Genomic DNA, 26,322 nt, shown 5'->3' with positions numbered 1-26,322 from the left:
CGGCAGCCCTTGGCAAAGCGTGGAGTTCTCTCTCTAGCCAAACAAAGGCTAGAAGGGAACCTCGCAGGCATTGCTCCCCGTAGGCGCTCCATGACCTGAGATTGAGGGTGGCAGGGGGCATCCCGCGGAGGGGGCATCGAGGGTGGCTGGAGGTGGCTGGTGTGCTTGGGTTGTGTGTTGATCCTTATGTTAAACCCTTCTGGAAATGCAAGGCTTGCAAGAGACCGTGGGGGGCGGGGAGAGATCTACGATCTCCTCCTCCCCTTGGGAGAGAAGAGTGTTTTCTATGCAGCCTCTGTGGCTCGGTTAAAAGGGATTATAATCTCGTTTTCTTTTACCAGCCTGGTGATCGGATGGCTTGTTTCCTTTCCTTCCCCCGCTTGCACGCTGCAATGCTCTTGGATAAGCACCTGCTCCAAAGCAACCCGGTTATTTCTAGCGAGCAACCCTCTTGCTTTGTCACTTTCCTGAATTTGAGTCCTAAAGTTGAGTGTTGGCAGAATTAGGACAGACAAAAGAAAATATGTCTTTACCCAGCGTGTAATTAGTCTGTGGAACTCCTTATCACAGGAAATAGTGATGGCATCCTGCCTTGATGTCTTCATGAGGGGATTGGACACATTTCTGGAGGAAAAGTTCATCACGGGTTACAAGTCATGGGAGGTACGTGCAAGCTCCTGGTTTTAGAGGTAGGCTACCTCTGATTGCCAGATGCAGTGGAGGGCAGGTACCAGGATGCAGGTTGTGTCTGTTGTCATGTGTGCTCCCTGGGGCATTTGGTGGGCCACTGTGAGACACGGGAAGCTGGACTAGATGGACCTATGGCCTGATCCAGTGGGGATCATCTTATGTTCTTATGAATGCATTTTCTTCTCAGACACTAGCAATGGGGGGGGGGAAGAGTTAAAAGGTAAATCAATTAACGTGTTCAAAGTTGTTCAAAGTAGCCAACGCTCCCCCCACTTCCCAGTACACATCCATTACTTTTATCCTTCACCTAGGAGAGCAACCCTGTATGTACACTCATTAACTATAATTGCCTTTTCACTTCTCTAACCTAAGTTCCCTTGGATCTGATTGGAAGGTTCAGAAATATCACAAAGCCCCAAATCCTAACCAACTTTCCTGCACTAACATAACTGTCCCAATGGAGCATGTGCTGCATCCTGCAGTTGGGTGGCAATCACAGAAGCCTCCTCAAGGTAAGGGAATGTTTGTCTCCTTACCTTGGACCTACATACATTGGTGCTGGAAAGTTGGTTAGGATTATGCCCAAAGTGGAATAAAATCTAGCACATGAATGTTTTGTGTGTTGTTTATCTGTGTTTGAAAATAGCAACTACCTGGGCTGATGTAGAGGTGCCATTAAACCCATCTTTACCCAGCTCACAGGTGTACACATTTGGTCCCTGTTGTGTATATGCAACATTGGTTAGAAATGGGAGGAAGGCTGATCTGTCCTATACAGCACAATCCACCTGTTGGATGTCTGTCTAGTGCTTGTTCAATCCAGTTGAATTTTGTGTGGGAGAACTTCCTGATGGATTGAGCTGCCATGTTGGCACAAAGAAGGATGCCATGTGAGTTTTCCTCCACAGAGGCTGCCTTCCTCCAGAGCAGTGTTTTTCAACTGCTGTGCCACATCACACTCGTGTGCTGCATGCTGCTTTGAGCCTTAAGTGCAGCAGAAGGAAAATGAGCAGGCAGCCAACCAGCGAAGGGTTGCTTTGGAAGGCTGCAACCTGATCCTGATTTACCTGGGAGTAAGCCCCATTGACTATTATGGGGCTTACTTCTGAGTAGACACACCTAGGATTGGGTATTATGTCCTTGCCTCCTCTTCCTGCTGATTGGGCAACCAGAGAAGCTAGGAGGAGGGTGGAGTGAGTGAGAATGAGGGAGTCAGGAGCAGGCATAAGAACAGCCCCACTGGATCAGGCCATAGACCCATCTAGTTCAGCTTCCTGTATCTCACAGCAGCCCACAAAATGCCCCAGGGAGCACACCAGATAACAAGAGACCTCATCCTGGTGCCCTCCCTTGAATCTGGCATTCTGACATAGCCCATTTCTAAAATCAGGAGGTTGCTCATACACATCATGGCTTGTAACCCATAATGGATTTTTCCTCCAGAAACTTGTCCAATCCCCTTTTAAAGGCGTCCAGGCCAGACACCATCACTACATGCTGTGGCAAGGAGTTCCACAGACCAACCAAACACTGAGTAAAGAAATATTTTCTTTTGTCTGCTCTAACTCTCCCAACACTCAATTTTAGTGGCTGTCCCCTGGTTCTGGTGTTATGTGAGCAAGCAGGTATGAAGGGAGTGAGTCTGCTGAGGCCACCAGCCTAAGAACTGGCTGGCTCAAAGGGTCCTGGATAGTCCCTTTTTCTTGCCACAGTTTGCCTGCAACTCCCCAAATCGACCCTCCCTGTATTGCCTTTTAGGGGAAGGGCATTGGGCCCCAATCTCCATACTTACCTGGGAGTAAGCCCCATTGACTATAATGGGGCTTACTTCTGAGTAGATGCCTAGGATTGGGCTTTTGGTCACACTTTTTTTTCTTAAATACAGGAGCAGGCAATTGGCTCTTCTCCCCACCCCACTCCCTCCCACAGGCACTTGCCCCCCAAATCTCATAATTGCAGTCAGCTCCTCTCTTACTGTCCCTCCCTTCACTCCTCCGCACCTTCCAAAGGTTCAGAATCACTTGCTTCAAGTTCTCTCTTCCCCCCACTCCAGCTGAATCCTGTAGTTGTTTCACTCACCCCACCCCACCCCACACCCTTACCCCACAGCTTTCCTATGTGCTCAATCTGACTTCTCTTTGCCAGCTCTATTAATGTTTCTTTAATAACATTTTTCATCCTTTTCACAATCGCATATCCTTTCCTCTCCAAGCTTCTTGTGAGTTTCTTTGTCATGTAATAATATAATTGTATTAATTATATTAACAATTAATTATAATGTAGTGATTTAATGTAAGTAAAAAACTGGTAGTGTGCCTTGACAATTTTATTGCCTTGTCTGTGTGCCGTGAGCTGAAAAAGGTTGAAAATGGCTGCTCCAGAGTGTTGCCTTCCTTGCTGTTTCTATTTCCATGCTGCTCTTCCTTGCAATCAAAGTTGAGAGAACAGGAATGTCGAAGCCAATTGTCCATGTTGTATTGTGTTTGTGGTGGCGAAGGCATGCTCATTACCCCTACCCTCCTCTACTAGTGTAAAACTTCTTGTGAAACTATGAGGAATTAACAAAAGCAGTTTGCAGTATGACAGGCCATTCAAAGAAAAACAAATTCTACTGGAGGAGCACAAGTTTCTGGGCTCACAAAGATCTTTGCAGCCCCTCTATGGTGTCTTGTTCCTTCAGATTCATTTTTACAGGGATATATTGCCTTTGTTATAATATATTTTTGACGTTTCCAGAAATGAATGTGTGTACTGATGTTTCTTAAAAGTAGCTTTCAGAGCTGTTGGGGATGTTTTCAACAAGAGCAACACAGTCAGAAATATTACACTGGATTTGTTCTCCTTGCCTGGACCCTAATTAATTTGCAACTGGAACAGTTTCAAAAGCATGCTTTTATTTAAACATGGCCACATAAGAACACCTCTACTGCTGGATCTAACCAAAGGGCCATCAAGGCCATCATTCTGTCTTGCACAGTGGTCTCCAGGAAGTCCACAAGTGGGATGTACATGCAGTGGTCCTCCCTTTGCAGTGGACCTCCTCCCAGCAGCTAATATTCAATGGTCTGCTGTCTTTCAACATAAGAGGTTCCATTAAGCTAATATGGCTTTATAATATTATTAAGCTAATATTATGGTTAATAATCATTAGTAGACCCAATCTTCCACAAAGTTCTCTAATTCTATTTGAAAGGCACCTAAGGATGCAACTAGACATGGAAAAGGTGCAAAAGAGAGCGACTAAGACGATTACGGGGCTGGGGCACCTTCCTTATGAGGAAAGGCTACGGCGTTTGGGCTTCTTCAGCCTAGAAAAGAGACTCCTGAGGGGGGACATGATTGAGACATACAAAATTATGCAGGGATGGACAGAGTGGATAGGGAGATGCTCTTTACACTCTCACATAACACCAGAACCAGGGGACAGCCACTAAAATTGAGTGTTGGGCAGACAAAAGAAAATATTTCTTTACTCAGCGTGTGGTTGGTCTGTGGAACTCTTTGCCACAGGATGTGGTGATGGCGACTGGCCTGGACGCCTTTAAAAGGGGATTGGACAAGTTTCTGGAGGAAAAATCCATTATGGGTTACAAGCCATGATGTGTATGAGCAACCTCCTGATTTTAGAAATGGGCTATGTCAGAATGCCAGATGGCACCAGGGCACCAGGATGCAGGTCTCTTGTTATCTGGTGTGCTCCTTGGGGCATTTGGTGGGCTGCTGTGAGATACAGGAAGCTGGACTAGATGGGCCTATGGCCTGATCCAGTGGGGCTGTTCTTACGTTCTTATGTTCCACCTGAAAATTCTATCCTTCAAGGCAGCTTATTGGCTGAAAATAAGCACTGCAGGGTGTTTCTTAGCAGGACAAGGGGTAAGAGCTAATCTCTTCCTACACATAGGTCTGTCCAGGATGGGGTTCCCTTTAGCTGATGGGTTAAAAAAAGAGGCAATTCTGGAGGTATATTTAAGCACATGTCTAGTGTGGCCTGTAGCTAATAGCGCTGCATCTTGTGGCAGTGAGTTCTGTATGCACTGTATAACAAGAAGGGGAAAACTGATGATAACTTTAGATGTTCTACTCATGCAATCCTGTACTACAAAATACCTCCCAAAATCAAGGGGTGAGGGTGATGCCTTTGATTCTCTGGGCTAAACCAGTATTCCATGCATGGTTAGTGTGGACCTTCTCCCTTTTCCTGGAGCCATCCCAGGAAGATGGTGGTGCCCCTGTAGGGTATGCGAAGATTTACCCCCCCCCCCCCCGGACCCTTGGGAATCAGCCACCTTTCCTAAGGTGATGGAAATTGAGAGACCCACAACTTTTTTCACAGGTGCTGTTTGAACAATTCACACATGAGCCCCTCAAATAGCAGCACTTCCATTCATGTAGCAAGACAGCCCCTTTGCAGACACCACCATGGCTTGTGTGAGGGGGGAGACCCCTCTTGGCTGTCTTCACCAGTCCTTTCATAGCTCCCCCCCCCCATAGGGAACCAGCCAGGCCTATACTCTCCTGTTGCTAGGCAACATTTCACACAAGCTCTCAGCAAAAGCCACCCCGTCCCAGAGAGCCGCATTCATGGGCCAGTCATTTCTTGCAGACTTCCACATGTGTATGCTCTCAAATGGGAACCCTCTAGTACCAAATGGCATGTAGAAAGAGTCTCATGGGGCCTTTCTGGATGACTTGCATGGTGCAATAACAACATAGTTGGTCAATGGGACCCAGACCCCTTTCCTCAAGCCAACACTTCAGCTGTGGGGAAATTAAATTAAATTAAATTAAAAGCAGCAATATTTTGTAGTTGGAAAGAATGCAGTGTCCACACTCCCCCCTCCCCCCCCTGGTAGGGTGGTCATATTGATTGCAATAGGAGCCCTGTACAAACATCTGACAGCCCAATTCTACACATGTCTACTCAGAAGTAAGTCTCATTAAAGTCAATGGGGCTTACTCCCAGGAAAGTGTGGATAGGATTGGGCTGTGAATTGCCTTAAGTGGTCGGCTTTTTAAAAAAAGCTCATATCGGGTGCCAAAGTGTGATGAAATCATAATCCGCAACTATCTGTTTCCTAAGGTGCAAATTAGAGTTGCTGTAAATAAAAATGATTCTCCCTGTCAGGCCTTTGGCACCCCAGGCCCTGAATTGTTATAAACCAGGATGTGGCAGGAGGGGCCTTGATGTCCAGGCTGGTGTAAAATGTAATTAAAGAAACAACAGCAGCACTGTATATGTATGCTGATACAATCAGCTGCACCTGTTACAGGTGGGAGTCACGTGACTCGGGGAGAGATGTGCGCAGAGTCATGTAGGCTATGGTGAAGTGGTTCAATGCACCACTGGACAGCCAATCAGAGTGGGTCACAAGACTGTCTTCTGACTATGAAGTCGCCCTACTCTGATTGGCTGGCCCCGGTATATACAAGCTCAGACACCATGGTGTGGGTTGTTGTGGCGGAGTTTCTGCATGCTGTGCTGCTGGTTTGTGTACTGATTTGGACTGCTTTCTCGTGACTGTGACCTGCTTTATCTCTGACTTCTGGACTGTTTGACTGACTACTCTTCTGCCTGCTCCTTTACCAATACATGTTTCTGCAGCAAACAAGCCTGTGTCTGCTTCTTTGGCTCTGTTTGGGATCGCCTGCATCTTGCGCTGTCTTCCTACGCTCCCGTGCCACTTTGCTATCGGGAAAGCAAGGGTTGTCCTCCCCTGCTGACCTGACACCCCCCCCCCCCCCGTTTCTAACAAATACAGAATTGGTAGAAGCTCATCGATTATGTAACTGCAAGCTGGAGAGATACAGAATTTGTTTCCCACTTGGTTCAAAGGCGTCTCCCAGATAGGTTGTATAGTACGAGGCATCTCTTAGTTACAGCAACTTCATGGAATACAGTGTTGCATATATATATTTTATAATTGCATAATTATATAAGCTCCTCTGTATTTGCCATCTTTAAAAAAAAACACAACATTGGGCATGAGAAGAATTATGCTGGTTCCCCAGTTTACTACTCAGTGTCTCTTTTTTTTCCCATCTTGCAGAAGAAATGCTCAGGCCTAATATTAAGGAAGCAATTTTATCTGCATTCTAAACAAAAGAATGAGTCACTGGGAGAACACCAAGAGAAGAGAGAGTGGGGGAAAAGAGAGAGAAAGAAGTCATTAGGCTGGAAGGGCATGTCTTTCTCCTAGCCACAACACTTTTTTCCTACGCATTTTCAGTCCATTTCCCCCCCCCCCCCCCGACTTCCTAAATGCTTCAAGTTACATTGTGGAGTGAATGGCAATTTCTGCTCTTACTATTTGCAGCTACCACTGTGCCTAGATGGCACAGCCTAATATTTGATATCGAATTCCTCCTGTGGTGAAAGTGGGAAGCTAGGATATACCTAGCTTACGATCTTGCTGAGCAGGGCAGCAAAAAAAGAGAACAGAATTTCCCCCAAACGAAGAAACTTTGATCTGCTGACACAATAAGTGTAATAGGAATATACTGTATCTCCTAAGATGAGGCATGGGTTGTGCACATGGTTAGCCAGAGTACAGAAGCTACAGGCTCACTCTTGCTCACCAGATAGACACTATCTGTATGTCCAGACCCTGTGGGATTCAGCACTACGTTTGGAGCATAGCGATAAGGAAGTATAACATAGATTTGGGAGGGGCTTAGCAGTAAAGCACATTCCTTGCATACAACCAGTCCCAGGTCCAATTCTTAGCATCTACAGGCAGGGGTGGGAAAGAGCCATGTCTGTACCGATGTGTAGCAACTCTTCAGGGTTTCAGATGGTAGTCTGTGTGTCCAAACTTATCCATCTTTCTAGCTATGGCAGTAGGGTGTGCGCTGCATCCTGCTGTGGGGGTGGGAGCAGATGTTTTACCTGAGAGCTGCATCAGTGCTGGAAAGTTGGTGAGGATTGGGCCCTCACTTGGTACAAGGCAGCTTCATTTGTTGCTAGATCTGCATAATCCTCAATACTAGTGATGTCTGCCATTAAGAAGAATGCTGGTTCAAGTCTCCACATACCTATCTTGCAGAAAAGGCAGTCATGAAAATCATCTTTGCATTTGCTATGCAGTTATGTAATGGGGAAAATACTTTGCACGCATGAATAATGCAGGATCAGTGCTAAACGCAGTGAGACTCGGTGAGTAATGTTTCAAGTTGATTCTTTGAATGTCATTTTAATGGTCCAAGCAGGAGAGGTTTCCAACCAAGGTCTGTCTTACCTGACAGAGGTTGACAGAAGACTGTGAATTAATGTGTTTGGAGTCTCTTCCTGTTTTCTTCTGCTACAAACACCTGTTTAAATCCCTCTTAGGGTCTTGTGTAACTTGTAACTTTACCATGGTGCTAAACAAACTCCATGAGAATGGATCTTATGTCACTTTAAAGACCAGCACATATTTTGTGGCATAACCTTTAGTAGGTCAGAGCCCACTGTTGGATGTATCTGACTTGTGCCAGATCTCCCCTCTCCTGTCCTTGTGCAGGGGGCAGCTGGCAGCCAGGTATAGTGTGACTTGATCTTAAACCTTAATAACAGGATCTCAGTGACAGCGTAGTGCACTCTCAATGGCCTCTGATGCTGCATGCAAAGAATGGTTTAGCATGTGTTCCATAAGTGTAGCTATGGCAATGACAACAATGACATATTGCTACCTGAATCAGAACATGAAATATTCCCCTCCCTATTAAAATTGCATGCCCAGTTCTTCCCTTCCTTTCGGATATCTTTCCCTTCCTTCTCCAAAAGAAGGGGAAATGCTGCATGGTGCCATCATCTGCCATCTATGGGGGTATTATGTGGGCTGCCCCTGAGAGTTGGTTCATAGTCATCATGCATCATACTTCAGGCTGGTCCTGAGCAGTGGTACCTCTTCATATCAGTAGTAACTGAGCCTTATGCCTAATAAAGGTTAATGAAATGAATATTACTGCTGAGTAGTAGTGCCAGCACCAAGTTGCTTTACCAACTTGCTGGGGTCCCTGTGACAAAGCCCTGTCCTGGACCACCTCCATGGTACCCCCACCTGCCCTCTTATGGTGTCTTGGGCACTACAACTGTGACTAGTACTGAGGGTTTGGAGGCTGACCCAACTACTGGGTGTACTGATAGGCGTGAGCCCTTGGCCAGTGCTTGCCCTGATACCTCCTGTGTTCACAGCCCAGTCCTTAGCTTGTAGCGCTGGTGGAACACGTGTTAGGCAGTTGTAGAAGCACTTCTGGTTGCAAGCAAAGTAGTGTCCTACCAGTGGGAAAACTGGAGCCTTCCCACACATGTTAGGGATTGCCAGCCACCTGCCAAGGCAGGTAAGACAAATGGGGTGGGGGAAGCAGAGAAGGGAGTGGGGGAAGGAAACAGCAGTGGGCTCAGGGGAAGGCAGGTGGGACAGGAGAAGGGCAAATTGGGTCCACACAGACCTGCATCAGCAAATCTGCTAGTACAGATCTGAGTAGGGTTACCCCGGAGACCTTTGCAACTGCCATCCTGCAGGAGGCAGCAGTAGCCATTTTGGCATTGCTGGATTGTTGGGGGTGGGGTGGGCAGAACTGATAGGAGTGGGCTCTAAATCACTTTGGGAAGACTTTGAAACAACAAGAGGCACAGCTAATGGCCCTATTTAATTTACCACCAGTGTGCTGTTTTTCGTTGCAATCGCCTGAAGTTTGGTTTGCATGTCTACAGTTAAACAAATTCTGTGGGATTTAGTGTGCCACATGAATATTGAGAATTTGGATCTCAAGAAAGCAGCTCTGTGCATATGTGGCAATTACGTTTTATGCATTTGCTGTGGGGAGATGCTGGTATACCTACAGCAAAGTATAAAAAACAGCTGAGTGTCCTTAAACAACCTTGGACGTGCAGCTGCCAGATGTGATTGGTCAGTGGCTTTTCAACACATGTACATTTTTATAGTTGTTTATACATTTTTATAAATGTCTCTTTCATATGAGAGAAGGCAGTCCACCTCAGCCAACGGATTTGTAGCTACAATTAAAGGACAATTGTCAATTTATAGTACAGGCGTCCACTGCTTAACAACCTTCTGCTTAACAACGGATCACATATATGACATGATATATGTGATGTGATATATGACACACATATATGATCACATATATGTGGTCAAAGCACAACAAAGAGGCTCTTAATGAGGCAGTCAGGACTCCCATAGCTTGTGGCAGGGTGTCTCTTTACACAACAAAGAGGCCCTTAATGCAAAGAAGAGGCAATCTATCTCCAGTAGCCTGTAGAGCCAGCTAGTTCCTGGCAGGGAGTGTCTGTTTACACAACAAAGGCACTAGATGGGACTGAATGTTTGCTGGAGAACATATCCCCCCCCCCCCCCATCATTAAGTGGCACACACCTGTAAATTGAATTGCTGCCTTTTCAGGTAACTCACTTGCTTCCTGAGGTGGACCAAATTGTTGGGGGAAAAAACACAAAACCATTTTACTGTTGTTGTGAGTGCATCATATGTGCGCTGTGCTGCAGGCATCCAAATGCCCTTGCCTGTCCCTTTAAGAGGCGCATGAGCATAGCAATGCTGATGTCTGCAGCTGTATGAATTGTGTGGTTTGGTTGGATCCCAGTGCTGGCAAAAGGAGAATTACCCTTCAGTAGTGGTGCGGAGTGCCACCCAATTCCGTGAGGTGTCGTATCCATGCTGTGATTCATTGGGTCATTAAGGTCTTGGTTGCACATTTTCTGGTTAGCTACTCCTCCGTTAGGCTACATCAGCACAAAGGGCTGCCTTTACTGGGTGGATGACGTGCGTGACCCTGGTTTAGGCATTACTAACTGTTCAGCCTGAATGCAATGAGAAAATGCTGTAAGAGTTTCAGCAGCATCAGACAAACCCAACTGTGCTCCAGAACTTTTGTTGATCAGCTCTCTCTGGGTTAAGGGAGGGATGGGCATGACGTGTGGGAATGGGAAGGGAGTGAGGATAGACAAATATTGTCAGACTGAATCTTACAGCACTCTCCACCCTCCTGCCACCCTCTGGAGTTTTTCTTGGACAGTGGGGTTTTTAAAAGCTTTCTCTTTCACCTTGGGTGTGTTAAACTTTAGATAAAATGTTTGGTTTCTTCATTTCCTGCCCTTTCAGATTTCCTTCAGGACTTCTGTGTGAGGAGAGAGTTCAGTGCTCTGCTGTTTTAAAAATTTACTCAAGTTACAGATATATTTAAGCAAGCCAAAAGCACAGTCCAAATAGTCAGGTGGGAAAAGCAAGAAAATATTGAGGTCAGTCTCTCCCTCCCTGTCTCAAGGGCAAAACCAAAAAGAACACACACGCGCCTGTGACCTTAAATGTCTCTGAACAGAGGTCACTATAGCTATCTGGCTTGTTTAAAGCATGTTTTATATTTGGCTGAAACCATTTTTTTAAACAAATCAAACTACTGCATTTCATAAGCAACATAAAGCCGTAATGGGATTAAAAGTGATCTGCTCAAACTTCACAACTGTGGAAAAAAACTTGCCAACTTGTTTCCCTTCCAGGAACAAGGAAGCTGGTAAGAGAAAGAAAAGGGGGGCAGGGAGAGAGAGAGAGAGAGAGAGAAAGAGGATTGCCAGCAGGGCTTAGCGCCATGGTTCATCATACCTTAGCCCCAGAAACGGTTTACAGCACCATGCTTCAGACCCAGAAATCTCCAGGATCCTAACAATATTTCCTACTAGTTTCTTAATGGCCAGGTTTCAAGTGCTTTTATCTATATAACAAGCAGAAACTCAACATAGTTTCTGCCTTTCCATGCTTGGGAAAGCTGTACCAGTTGGATTTCTGCCTCTTGTGCAGCTGTGGAAGACCCAGAAAAAAGTTCTTTTCATGTTCTTTCCAGCTGTTACCATTTCTACTTCATGGGATTATCCAGGCTTTTGAAGATACTATCTGTTCTACAGTGGCTTGTCCCTAAGGAAACAGAATAGGTGTCTGTGTGTTCCTCCTGTGTGCAAATAGCAATATGGGGGGGGGGCAAGTCTAATTGGGGAAGATAGTGGGGCAGAACAGTTACTTTCCTCCCTGTAGCTGATTTTTAAAATTTAAACAAGTAAGATATCCTCTTCGTGGTTCTCCCGCATCACATCTAGAGTACAATCCTATGCATGCCTACTCAGAAGTAAGTCCCATTGTATCCAATGGAACTTACTCTCAGGAAAGCATGTATAGGATTGCAGCATTAGTTTGGTCCGGTGAGAACCATGAAGGCCCACTGTATTCTGTATGATAATGAATTTCTGGAATAGCAGTCAGCCTTTACTATTAGTCCAATGACCCGCAGAGGTTCCAAGAGATGCTGTTCCCAGCCTCTTCTTCTCACTTGCACTCTATGTGTTCATTTCTGTCAATTTCGCAAATGACTTTTGTAACTTTTCTTCCTTGTCATCTGCTGTGTCTGAAATACAGAACTTGGCAGCATGCTGGAGTATCTGTCCTCTACTAACTGTTACTAAGACGGTACTATCTGCTGGTGATGCGAAGATGTATAGCAAGCTGCAGCAAGCATGACATCTCTGGCCAACGTAATTGCTTCCCAGCAGACTGAGTGGGTCTCCTTCAGTGATGGGCTTGTTCTACCAGTTACCACCCAAGGTAAATTCCTTCCGTTTGATGGAGTAGACTGTTGCCACATGTCACAATTGATAAGATTATCAAAGGTAACACTCTACTTTGTGCCCCAGTTGAAATTCCCCCATGTACTGCAATGCATGCACGCAGTTTTGACATGGAGCAACTTCTTTGCTACATGGAAGTAACCATTCTGGGATTTTGTGCTTCCCAGTTGCACATCACACTAAGAAACCCCAGTGAACATAGTGAAGCTTTTGCATGTAGAGGAATTCCTCATGCCTGCAGCCATCTGTGGAAGAGGAATGACTACTACCAGAGTGGGCCAACACAGAGTAGACAAAGTACTGTGTGGATAGAGTGTTGTACTTAAGTCTGGGTTCAGTTCCCTGCTCAGCCATGGTTATTGGGTGTCCTTCGGCCAACCACCATCTCTCAGCCTACCCAGCATCGCAAGACTGTGGAAGTCGAGGTGGGGGAATAGTGAGATACATCATGTGTCCACTACCTTTAGATCTTTGGAAGAAGATCAAGATTAAAATATAATAAGCCAAATGGTTCAGAGATTTGATTACAGCACATTATGGCCAAGCTAGTCAACTGTAAGTATGTCTAGAAAAAGAGAACGTGACCATGTAACTCACCACAGTGAGGTTCAGTGAATGAGGGGAAAAGTGTGTTGACTGCATATATGGATTGGGCTTAAGCCATTTCTGCCCAGCGCTGCATATACACAACAGGGATCAAATGTGTACACCTGTGGGCTGGAAAGAAATGAGTTAATGCAAACTTACTAGGTCACAGTGCCCCACAGCCTCTTTTTCCCTGCTCAGCCAGCTGCTTCCATCTTGGATTCCACGGGATTCAAGGTGGTAGCGCCCAAATCTCATGAGATTTCATGAGATCCAGGATGGTGGTGTGCAGGAGAAACAGGTCGTAGGACCAGCTGGGACATCCTATGAGTGTGATGCCCTAAGGAGTCATGACACACCCTTTGGGGACCCCTGGATTAAATGATGCACTGGGTAATTTCTACAGCTTAAGTTCCACTGGGTTGACCTGCATATTTTCAGAAAGATGGGACTGGTGCTAAACATGGTCCCATGTTGTTACCCCTTCCCTTCTGTCTAATTCAGCATCCCTCATTACCTGATGTTATTTCAATGTGCATATCCTCGCTTCACTACCATATCATTGGCTGGCAGGAACAGAGAAATGGTCAGTGACCAGTGGTCAGTGAGCTTTAAGGAAAAACTTGTACTGTGCATTACAGAAGGGGAAGAAAGAAACTTGAAATGGAGCTGCCAATTTCAGTGACAACCCTATATTTCGTATAACACGTACATCCACCTGGAAAACGAAAGTGGCAATTTTGTCTTATATCATTCACACATTGCAAATTAAAAATAATCAGATAATAATTATGGAGTATTTATATATTGCTTTTCAACAACAGCAAAAAGTTCACAACAGGATTTACAGATGCAATCACATAATGGTTCTCTGTCCCAAAAGGGCTTACAGTCCCAAAAAACATGCAGAAGAATGCCAGCAAACAGCCACTAGAAAAGACACTGTGCTGGGATGAAGAGGGACAGTTACCCTCCCCTTGCTAAATAGAAGTACTGCTTGAAAAAGTTGCCCTTTGCCCAGTTAGCAGATAATGATGGTGATGCCACATCCTTCCCTGCCTGTCATGCAGGTCAACCTGAGGATCCTCTTGAGGGGTTTCTTTCCTCCTCTGACACTTCCTCTGAAGGCACCCGAAACCTGGATGGAGAACTTCAGATTGCTACACAGGCTGAACTGGGTGATGCAACGGACAAAACAGCTGAGGACCCTGCATTCACATGTTTGTTTGAAAACGATCAGACTGCCAAACCAGATCCATCTTCATCATTTAGCACTTGGGTCCAGTTTGAAGAAGAACCCTGGACCACCACTTCACCAGAGTACACACATACAGGTTGGAATGTCCTCCTATATTAAGGTTTATTATATGAGGAAGTAGCAACAGGATTGGGCCCTCACTCCCTCTGTCACAGCGATGTAGCTAGTAATGGAAATGATGACAATATATAAAATGACGTAGTCCCCTGGAAGGAGCTGCAGTGGCACTGGAGACAACTATGTCAGTCACACAATCCATATGATACCTTGTTACCAATATCGGACAGTATGTACAGAAATGGCTCTCTTGCATTGCAAAGGTAACTTAAGAACAGTGCACAGATCATAGAAAAAACTGTAGGGGGTTCCTTGCTGAAATGCATAAGCCCTGAATATCCCTCCCCCTGTTTTAGCCAAACCATGCTCTTTATTGCCTTCTAAAACCATTAGATAATAAAGCCATTGGGGCCCTACCACCTTCTTCTCTTCCTAGGCAATTTGAGTATTGCTTAAGAACCGGGCCTTAAAATATCCAACAAATTGTTTCTTGTGTTGGGGCCTCAAGAGAGTAAGTTACCGACAAGATCTACTGTTGGAGCAAATTGCACTTTGGAATGTAGCGAGGCATGAAAATTAGAGCTAGAAAAAGTCTTATTGTGCCATCTAACCCCATGCTCCTCTCGAGGACTTTGTCTGTATCAAGTTGGCTCGAGTTACTTGGACTTTTATCTCGCATCTTTGGGGAGACATTTTCACAACAGAGCAAATGTCTCATGATGGCGGTTGTGCTGTTCAGTCTGAAAACGAGAAAAAATCAGTAGAGAATAAAACAGCTGAGGAGGAAGAAGAAGAAAACAATAACTGAAAATGTAGGGCACTTGGGGTAATGCTAAAATCAGAATAAATATAATCGGTGACGTAGCTGGAGGGGGGCAGAGCGCTCAGTCTGGTGGGGAAGCTTAGTGGGGCGGGCAAGCGGCCCCTCCTTTCCCGGCGGGGGGAGCAAAACGGAGCCCCCAAATATAATATTCCCGTATGAGGCTCCCGTAGCTAAGGTAACTGGAATTTTTAGGGTATATGTGATATAATATAAACAGATGGGAAGGCACTTCTCATGTGTGTTGTGTTTTTTTATTTTTTAAGTTTTTCAAAATCGCTTCAAATGATGGACATTGTTGGATTTAGGCTTAGAAAGAAGACAGAGCTATTTGGACACTGTATATACAGTGAATCTGTTGAAGAAGGATCAAGCTCATGAGGGCAGGCCCTACCTTTACTTTCCATTCCTTCACGATTGCTATGTGCGTCTCTCTGTACATGTGATCTGATGCCTTTCAATAGGGTAGCTCGTGAAATGCTGTTTTTGTTTTGATTTTTTGCTGCTATATTGCTGCATTGTTTTAGGGCAGGGGTGTCCAAAGTTTTTGGCAAGAGGGCCACATCATCTCTCTCATACTGTGTCAGGGGCCGGGGAAAAGAAGAATTAATTTACATTTAAAATTTGAATAAATTTACATAAGTTTATGTAAATGAATATATTAAAGATGAACTTATTTGAATCAGTGAAGGTCTTGCAATAGCTCAAGGCCTATAAAAGGCCTTGCACAAAGCAAGGCTGGCCTTTCCTTTACTGCTGCTACTGCATCACAGATGTGAAACAGCAAACAGTGGAGGGAACCCTCATTCCACAGCTCACATGAGAGGTCAAACACTCACCCTCACGCTGAGAGCAGTTGCATTCTTGACTGGGCACTCACCGGGTAAAAAGGTATCGTATTAGTGCTTGCACACATAAACGTGTACAAGCACAGGGCTCAAAACTACCACTTGTCACTCGAGTATAAGTCGATCTCACAGATAAATCGAGGGCAGGTTTTGAGCCAAAAATCATGAAGTTTTCTATTTCCCTCGGATAAGTTGGGGGCGGGGGGTAAACTGAGTGTGGTGGTAAACTGCGTGTGGTGTCTATCATTTTATTTCAGGCCAGATCCTGAAAAATAACCTACCAGTAATTGTTACCTAAGAACTGTACAGTCTCTAATTTATCATAAAGTACATTTTTATTCATTAACTTTTTCAGTTCTGGTCTTCACAACCTTTTGGTAAACACTGTCAGAGTAAGTGCATTGTAAAGAACAGACCAGTGGAACCATTCATCAAATCCTACTTTAAGGTGCCTGGTGTGTTGAGGCTCAACATATAACTTATAACACATAACTGGGAGTGTTCAATTCAGTTCACAGCGGAGAGACTAGCAACGGGGAATGACTGTGAGCAAGTGCAGCTACATATAGCTACAACCTGATTTACTCAGAAGTAGACTCATTTTTTCCCATGGGTGTTATTCTTAAGTAATGGTGCACTGCATTGTACCTTTGGACTGTATTTCAAGTGGAAATGAGCATTACCTCCAGGTGTTTTAAAATCCAGACCTCTGCTAAACATTTGCAAAATGGAACAAGGGTGCAGAAGGGTCAGAGTGATCCTGCCAAAGAGAACGAGGCTTGCTTGATTTAAATGGAAGCCTTGAGCCCTGGCTTACTTTTTTCTTAGGAGTGGAAAGGTTAACTTTGGCTGCAGCTTGCAGTGGTTGCCCTGGAGACTAATTGCCCTCTATCTCTGCATGGTCCTCTTGCTCTCCTCTGGGCTTCTCCTGGCTGCCACGATGTGCCTGAACAACATAAGGCAAGGAAATGATCTATGTTTGATTTATTGGCAAAAATTTCTCTCCTTATAGGCGAGTATCTAACAGTAACTGCATCTAGTGAAAAGCTCTTTTCCCAACCATTTTTGATCAACTAGAATTACCAGAGTCCACACATGCTTGGTTTTTTTTTAAAAGTGCTTGATGGGTTGCAACTTAAATTCTAAAATATAATCTAACTTCTGATAAATGCTGCTGGGAACAGGGGGGTTTTCAACTTACCTCCCCCTGTGCTGGCCTCTGGGGGTGCATGGAGCCCCACAGATGATTCTGCAGGGCTCTCCAAGCCTTAGAAATGTTAAAAATACTGATCAGAAACCACTTCTGGTTTCATAACTGAAAACTAGAAGCTGGTTCCAATTGGTATAGTATTTTTAACATTTCTAAGACTTGGGGAGCCCTCCAGAGGCATCTGTGGGGCTCCCTGCACACACTCCTCCCCAGAGACCAGCACAGAGAGAGGCACCGCAGACACTCGACTATAAGTCGACCCCGCAGATAAGTCGAGGGCAGGCTTTGAGCAACAATCATGGAATTTCTATGACCCTCGGATAAGTCAGGGGTAAAACTTAGGAGGGTGTCTGACTATAGTTTTGTCTGATTTTACCTGAGGCCAGATCCTGAAAAATAACCCACCACTAATTGTTAACTAAGAACTGTAGTCTCTAATTTATTAAAAACATAGTAAAAGATCATAAGATACATTTTTATTCTTTTTAAAATTCTGGTCTTCACCACCTTTTTGTAAACACTATCAGAGTAAGTGCACTGTAAACTACATACCAGTAAAACAGTGGTTCCCAACCTGGTATTCACGTACTCCCAGGGACACTCAACAGGACCTTTAGGGGTAATTGAAAAAGAATGAAATAATGGCAGAAAAAGGCAGGCCGTGCTCCAGAATGCCTTGCAAGACAGGAATGCCTTGCAAGGACCAGCAAGGCAGGAAGGCAGGTAGCTAGTTGGCTGTGAAAGCCCCACCAATAGCTAGTTTTTGTTCATCAATTCATCTGTGAACCAGTGATCGAAAACCTGCACAGTAAAAAAGCTGAAACATAATATGGAAAGTGATCAATTAGCCAGAATTTTTCAGCACACTTCTGGTGCAAAACAGTGCAAAGGCAGAGTCTTCTGTTCTTCAAACAGATGAAAAGAGAAAATATGTGATCAATACATGAAGCCTGGGTTTTCATATGGAGGAGATGAGGGCTTGTATTGTTAATTACAACATTTTGCTAACAGGAAGGGTACAATTTATAGAAATGGGCTGCCAAGGGATATGCAAGTGAAAAAGGTTGGGAACCACTGCAGGAGATCCATGAATCAAATCCATCTTTAAGGTGTCTGGTTAAGCCATCTTTAACGTGTATGTTAAGCCAGAAGCTCAACATACAACCCATAACACATAACTGAGAGTGTGCAATTCAATTCACAGCAGAGAGATGAGATATTTGCAACCATTTTTACTCAGAAGTAGACCCACTGCTTTCCATGGGTGTTATTCTGAAGTCATGGTGCTCTGAATTGTAGCCTGGGAAGGAGGGTCCCATCCTGGTGTTTCAAAAAACAGACCTGCTTTGCAAGCATTTGCCAAGCAGAACCAGAACCAGGCTGCAGCAGAAGGACGGAGAATAAAAGGTTAACTTTGGCTGGAATGCCCCTTGTCAAAGACCAAATCTAGACATGAAAATGCCAAATCCCAGCTGTTGGAGATAGAAGAAACCCATCTGAGTCTCAGGTGGATTTGCAGGAGCTGGCCCCTGAGAGTAGGAACTTTTGTAATGGTTAATGGGGAGCTTCGACACTTGTAACTCAATACTTCGATCCTTTTTGCCACTCTTTTCTAGCAACTTCAGAACAATTTTAGGCTGTTGGTTATTCTGCAGAACAGAATTTCCTTGTGTTAGGAAAGCTTACCCTGAAATTGTCAAGAAACCTCTCACTCTTCTTGTAATATTTGTATTGCCCAGTGCCTTCATTTCTCATGATCCACCTTTGTGGATTAGTGCAGTCTAGTCCCATACATTGCTTTGTCTCTGTTTTTCAGCCTTTTCCCCAAAAACATTCTCCCAGACATGCCCCTCCTCAGGATCTTCTGAGAGACGACCTCTCACTTCAGACAGCAGTTGGACAACTACTTCTGAGAACACCAGCAGCCCAAGTATCACCCCTTCCTATACAGATCTACAATCCATAAATACAGAAGACCTGACTAGCGGTGGAGCATCTGCAGCAGACTCAACTGGTAAGGCAGGCATTCTTCTCCTTTCTTTTCCTTTGGTCAAATATCCTTGGGGTAAACTTCAGAGTCCACATTTACAATGAATTTTGAATCAACCTATTGCAAACACTGTATTTCGACAGGAGCTTCAGAAAGGAAAAAAAAACACCTGACAAGTTAGCCATAAGTTCTCCTATAGCCAAGGTTCTCAATGCTGCTGTTGCTTAGTTATCAAAGGAAGCCTTCTAATAAATCTGTGGGCATTTTGACACATGCTTTGGAAATCTCTTTAATTTGCACTTGGAACATTTCTACTCCAGCACACTTGCATTTCTTTCATTCTCAAGTGAATGCTTCTCCTGCTTGAAGAGTCTCCAGCTGGTTCCTTGCACATAATAAATAAATAAATAAATAAATTTTATTTATATATATATATATATATATAATATATATATAAATAAATAAATAAATAAATAAATAAATAAATGGTGTTTAAGTCAAATCATCAGGATGTATCAGACCCTGATTTCATGTGGATCACAACTGTGGCTCCAGGAACGTTTTAAGGGTGGTTTTATTTATTTGTTCATTCAGGAGGAAGGAGAGTGAGATTAAGATCAAAACCATGCTGTAGGAGATTTATGATTCTGACTTTAAAAAATTGTGGCACTTTAAAGCACCTTCTCAGTGGGGCTCTGGTTTTTGGAGCTTCATCGCTGGGATGGAAGGGAGTTTCAATGCTCAAAGCACATGAAGACTAGCTCTCTTTCCTTTCTTGACCAAATTAAAGCTGGATTTCTGTGCAGCCAGTGTTGGGTTCCTAGAAGAGGGCAATCTCCGTCTGAGTCAGCCAGATAGAATGTGATGGGGAATAGAGGGATTGCTAGTCTAAGTGTGGCCTTCCTCTTGGCCTGTGGATCTGATGCCTGTGACATCAGTCCAGGAAATTGTTGTTATTATTGGTTACGAAATTGGAGAAGAATTGCTCTTTTCCAGCGTGCACACACATGCCTGTATGCGTGTGTATATATTTCTTCAGTACAATATAAAAGGCATAAAAAGACTAACAAGGCAACACTATGGATTCCTGAGAACTTGTCAAAGCCCATTTAAGTCCCTGGGTATAAGGGAACCATCTTTTGGCTTTACTTACCAGGTGCGTCATTGGAAATTATGAGCAACCACCAGTGAAAAGGATGCCTGGTTATTTAAGGTGAATGTTTGTCCTCACAACCACAGCTGTGGCTGAGAGCAAGCCATGTCTGTACAAAGTTTTGTGCCGTTCACAACAGAAATGAACATGGAATGTCATGTCAGGCTCAAACCTGCAATACCACAATGAGCTAATTTTCTTGTGATGAGTTAAATACAAGACCGAAGCTTGCACTCTCTCAGTGTGGTTTTTAAGTAACAGGAGATAAATTAGTGAGGTTTTATCAGACAGACTAGTTGGTGGAACTAGTAACTCATTTCATATGCTTTGGCTTTTGGAGTACATTTTTTGCCAACTACACGCACAAAGGTGGCATTTCCAATCTCGCTAATTGAGCAGTGATGCTGCTCTATCCCCAAGAACTGACAGGACCACCCAGCAAGTGAGGAATCGAGAAGAGCTCCTTTTGCTGAAATAAGAGATTTAGCTTCTTTGTAGCTTAGTGTGGTCACATTTAAAGCATGGGAAAGGATGAGGACAAGATCATATCTGTAAGAAGCAGAAGAATGTGGGACAGCAATGATGAGAGGTCTAAAGAATCAATTTTAGGTCCAGCACACAGGTGGCTAATTGGATGCAGATTTCACGTAAAAAGAGATGGGAAAGTTGGTGGAAGACCATGTAGGTCCATCCATAAACCTTTATTGGCATTAAACCCATGTAGGTCCAAAAGCTGGCTGTTCCCCTGTTATGATTTTCTTCCTAGATGGCCATACAGAAACTGTGTTGCAGGTTTATTTAGTGCTTTTTCTTGGGTTTCTAATTATTTTGTTGCTAATGCTGTATATCATTGTATTTCGTGCAGTTTAGAGCTTAAACTCTGAATACAAGCTGGCCAGTTCATGATGGGTACAGAATGGGTACTTTTTGATATTCAATCCAGATAATGTCTACACATTCTGTATGAATGTCTTTGACAAAAGACAAACCAATCCTGAAAACGTGACTACAGAGGTATCAAAAGTTGCTGGGCTGACAGCACAAACATCTTGTATACCTGTCATTTATTGCCTCTTTTAGTGGCAAACTCATAAGGACTAATGAAAACGTCATGAGAGGGAACGCTGGAAACAGATTTAGTTTTTCAACAGAAGTCTGTGTGAGTAGTTGAATGTATATGCTGTCTTTGGGACCCTGACCAGTCCTAGGCCCAGGTGTATGGGAGACAGCCTGTAAATAAGTTGTGCTTGCTTCTTTTTTCCCCCATCACTTAGTTTTGTGAAGTACCATTGGTTTTTCCGGGAGGTTGTTACCAATGATTTGTTAGAAGAGGTCTGGTATATGCTGCTGTTCTTGAATCTCCAGTAAGTACTCTTTCAGTTCTCAGGCAGAGAATTCTTTGACCCCATCCATAAAATATGTCGCACTTTTGAAAAGAGCTTTCCTGTTTTTTGTTTTAAGAAAAAAATGTGCTTTTTGCACTTTGTTTCTTTCTAACTAATACCCCATCCTACTTTGTAATAGCTTTGTTGTCCTTGTTCTACCCTCCTCTCTGGCTGCATGACATACTTTATGGGCAATCCCTTCTTGCACGTGATCCTTCTCTAATGCGGCTCATGCATAATCTCTTGCAGGTAGGAGAGAAAAAAATTGGCTCTCTCAGGTGGCTTCTCAATGAGAGAATTCCTGTTCTAACTAGACCGGAACTCCTTATAGGACAATAGTGCAACCAGTAAGTGCTTAAACTGAAGGCACTTCTCACATCTGCTTAAAATTTATGTAGGTGTAGCTGATCCAGATGGCATGTTGACACAATAAATGCTGACAAGCTGTTTATAATAATCTCTCAATAATGTATGAATTTTGTTGTCAAGCTCCTGAGAATCCACTTGGCTGTGACCTGGAGCATGTTAACCAGGTTAGGGTATAGTGTCCATAAATTGGCTTAAGTGCAGGACCAGGCCCAAGACCTCCTGATAGTGGAGGAAACATGCCAAACACTCCTCCCCCCCTTACCCAATAATTTGCCAGCCCCTGCTCTTCCAGCTCTCTAGCCTTCTAGCCTACACATTTTGTTCCCTCCACACTTCCTTTTCCTCTCTGTTCCCCCTCTTCCTTTCCCAATCCAAAGAACGGAAGAAGAGGGAGAAGAAGTGGAGGCGAGTCAGCAGACAGAGGTGGGTGCCCTCCTCAATCTGCTGCCTGAGACTATCACTGCAGTTGGCCTCATGGATGGCCCGGCCTGGTATCAGTGGCTAGAAATTTTCCATAGCTACAAGTAAAGGTAGAAGTGGATGTATGGGGAAAATAACCTCTGGCCAAAGTGGGAAAAGGAGACTAGGATCTACTGGCTAGGGGAAATGAACAGGCAGGGAAAGAAGGTTTAGGAATAGAGACTATCTAATCCAGAAGAGTTCGCACAAGACTTCCTGATATTCTAGAAGTCCATTAGGGTCTGTTGGAATTTTTAAACCAGAAATATAAGAAGGTTCCAATTCTTACCAATCTTTTAATATTGTCTGAATGGCTGAAGCCTCTGTCTTCAGATTTGGGGGGGTGGGGGAGTTCTAGTTCTGTAATTATCACTTAGTAATGTAGGGGAGAAAGAAAAAACTTTGTTCATTCTACTTTCTTTTCTACCCCACCCTCCTTTCAAGTTTTCTTTTAAGCGGCTCTTAAACTGAATCTCCAAAACTTTCACTCTTTCATTTTTAACTTGAGGATATTTAAAAAGCAGATTGGGTGTGTTAAGAGTGGAACTCTCAGAGCAGTTTCAGTGCATAGCGGGGTGCATAGCGGGGATGTGCTGGAGCCTCAGTGGTGGGACTCAAGTTGAGTCCTGAGTCTTCACGCCCATGACTTGAGTAGCCCACAAGTCATAACGGCTTCTGCTGCAACTTGTCCAGACCCAATTTTCAAGTCATTTTGACTTGATTCTGAGTCTGAAAAGCGAGTCAAGCTCCGAAAGTGGCAGGAAAACAAAGCAAGCAAGCACATACACAAAATGGAGTCACCAGCACACACAAAAGTGAGTCTTGACTAGAGTCTGAGGGCCTTTCCAACTTTCCAGCACTGGTGCAGCCACAGTGCAGCTTTGGGGTAAGGGAACAAATGTTTCCATACATTGAGAAGGCCTCCTTGACTGCCCCACCTCCACAGGATGCAGCACACACCCCATTGGCACGGCTTCTCTGGCACTTGAAAACCGGATAGGATTGGGCTCTGAGTCTTTTCATTTTTAGCGTAAAACTCCTGAGTCAGTGCTCAGGTTTTTGACATGCGTGACTCGAGTTGTATGAATCAGAAAAAATGCAGTCTTTTGTGACTAGAGTCCATCTGATTCTTGGCCCATCCCTGGTGCATAGTGTGGTGTGATTTCACAGTTCATATGCAGATGGAAAAGGTGATGCTGCTGTATGTTTGAACTTTTGCCTACTGCTGAAGAAGCACAGAAATACAGCACAGTTTCTAGTGGTCGAGTAAAAAAATAAATTTGTTCAGTTTTCTCATTTGATTATTTAGGAGATTTCTGGACCACTTTTCCCCAGGGGTATGTAGGCCAGACTTAGCCTGAAAATGCCATTGGTGTGTTTGCTGATTTGATACAAGGATAGTTTGACTTGACCATGATGGAGAAAAATAATTTGTATTTATAGCTGAGTTACTTATTGTTTGCTTATATGGATCCTCCACAATGCAAGAGTGGATGGAGAGGCGCTCTTTTCCCTCTCACATGACACCAGAACTAGGGGACGTCCACAAAAGTTGAGTGTTGGGAGAGTTAGGACAGACAGAAGAAAATATTTCTTTATCCAGCGTGTAATTAGTTTGTGGAACTCCTTGCCACAGGATGTAGTGATGGCATCTTACCTGGATGCCTTTTAAGAGGGGATTGGACAAATTTCTGGAGGAAAAGTTCATTACAGGTTACAAGTCATGGGAGGTATGTGCAAGGTAGAGGTAGGCTGCCTCTGATTGCCAGATGCAGGGGAGGGCACCAGGTTGTGTCAGTTGTCTTGTGTGCTCCCTGAAGCATTTGGTGGGCCACTGTGAGATACAGGAAGCTGGACTAGATGGGCCCTTGGCCTGATCCAGCGGGGCTCTTCTTATGTTCTTAAGAATTTCTCAACTGTTTTAGGTCTGTGTTTCTTTCTTATTAAAAACCTCACTCAGGAGGAGAATAAAGCATTGTAGCTAGCCACCAGGATTCTGGCTTTGTTGGCTGAAATCATGGGTTGAATTGAAACTGATGCTTCAGGCAGTATTGGAATAGATAGGTGTTTGCACTGAAACCTTCTGCCTCCAGCCTTGAGGTGTGTGTGTGGGGAGGGGGGGTGTCTTGGAAATAGGACTAGAAATTAAAACATGTTCTACGCTACTGTAATTTTCTGAACTGTCCTGAAGCAGATTCTGGATCAAATATATAATTAAGTAGATGTGCATAATGCAGACAATTTAGCCCATGTCTGCCTTCAGTGATGATGTGCAAGTATTTGGAAACTGGAAGGGGGGGGGGGAGGAAGATTGCTGATGCTACTCTGAGACTATAGATCACACAGAACAGAATCTTCAAATTTATAGCAGAGTCCCAAGCACCTTGACTCTAAGGCAGGGGTGTCCAAAGTTTTTGGCAGGAGGGCCACATCAGCTCTCTGACACTGTGTCAGGGGCCGGGGGGGGGGGGAAAGAATTAATTTACATTTAAAATTTGAATAAATTTACATAAGTTTACACAAATGAATATATTAAAGATGAACTTATATGAATGAATGAGGGTCTTGCAATAGCTCAATGCCCATAAAAGGCCTTGCACAAAGCAAGGCTGGTCTTTCCTTTGCTGCCACTGCTGCATCACAGATGTGAAAGAGCAAGCAGTGAAGGGAGCTCTCAACCCACAGGTCACACGAGAGGTCACACAGTTGCCCTCACGCTGAGCGAAGTTGCGTTGGGCCAGTGGGGGCTTCAACAAACCTCCGAAGGGCCAGAGGCTCATTGGAGACTGGGGGCTTCCTGAGGGCCGCACTGAGAGGCCTTGAGGGCCGCAAGTGGCCCCCGGGCCTGGGTTTGGGCACCCCTGCTCTAAGGCATCATTGAGTCCAGTGATCTTATTGCTTAGTACAGTGGTTTCCAAACTGTGGGTCAGGACCTCCTGGTGGGTCATGACCTGATTTTTGGTGGGTTCCCATAGAGTGATGGAAAGATCAGATAAGGAATTGCCTCAATCCCTGAGGCTATTCAAAAATCAGATACTGTAGCTGCTAATTACTCTGCAAAAAGCTCAGCTCCTGCAGTTTGCAAGCATGTGTAAATAAAGGGAGATACTTATAGGGAAGGTTTTTTCTCCTGGTTATTATAAATAAATATTTCTTTCTAGATCTCCTTTTTTAGAATGTCTGATAAACCCTGGGTGGGTCCCGATAGAGTGTTTAAAAAAGTGGATACCAAAGCTAAAAAGTTTGAGAACCACTGGCTTAGTAAGTATAATTCTGCTTGTGGTGTCAAGCTATAAGAACACTCTCCCCACCCCAGCCATCTCCATCTATTATAATTATTTCATCTCAGCTGTTCTTCTGACCACAGTGAGAACCAAATAGAATTTTAAGCAGTTATGAGTGTGTTGTTTGGAATTAGCTGTTCATGTGAGCTCAGCTTTAAATAACCAGCGTGGGAGAAAAGGAAATGGGAGAGGACAGTGTCATGAAGGGGAAGCAAAGAATCTGGAGGGGACAGCAGAAAAGACAGGAACTGTGACAGTACTTCAGCAAAAGGTTTACATAATATTTTTTAGGATGAAATCCTTCGATAAGAAAGTCCAGACTTTAAGTCACAAAAGCAGAGGAGGTTCCAGTCGCAAGTGAGCATTCCTGGAGCTGAGGGAACAAGAGAAAGAAATGTCCCACTGTGTTCAGTGGAACTTACTCGCAAGAAAGTGTGTACAATATAGGATTTCAGCCTCCCTGTAGCACAGACACATAATAACAGTATACATGATAACCTGTTAACATGAACATCTGAGGGGGAAAAATTACAGTGGGCCCTCGGTATCCACCTGCTTGGCACCTGTGAATGCTGAGTCTG

The 26,322-nt window shown here is 44.2% G+C and overlaps 1 protein-coding gene across 4 annotated transcripts in view; it reads left to right on the top strand.

The window, feature by feature from the left end:
- The window catches only part of STON2 (stonin 2), an 84,199-nt gene that overhangs the window by 358 nt on the left and 57,519 nt on the right, over positions 1–26,322 (top strand). For 3 of the 4 annotated variants that reach the window (XM_066628000.1, XM_066628020.1, XM_066628030.1), the window contains exons 2-4: positions 12,115–12,300; positions 13,979–14,242; positions 18,918–19,115. In XM_066628000.1, coding sequence (XP_066484097.1) covers positions 12,213–12,300; positions 13,979–14,242; positions 18,918–19,115 — 550 coding nt within the window. In that variant the 5' untranslated portion in view covers positions 12,115–12,212. Of the gene's footprint in view, positions 1–7,768; positions 7,844–12,114; positions 12,301–13,978; positions 14,243–18,917; positions 19,116–26,322 lie in introns of those variants that run through there. The other variant, XM_066628011.1, reaches the window with a different exon arrangement.

The sequence above is a fragment of the Tiliqua scincoides genome, chromosome 1 (genome assembly GCF_035046505.1).
Source record: "Tiliqua scincoides isolate rTilSci1 chromosome 1, rTilSci1.hap2, whole genome shotgun sequence".
Lineage (NCBI taxonomy): Eukaryota > Metazoa > Chordata > Lepidosauria > Squamata > Scincidae > Tiliqua > Tiliqua scincoides.
Note: the sequence above shows the minus strand (reverse complement) of the source record. Positions and strands in the feature narration are given on the sequence as shown.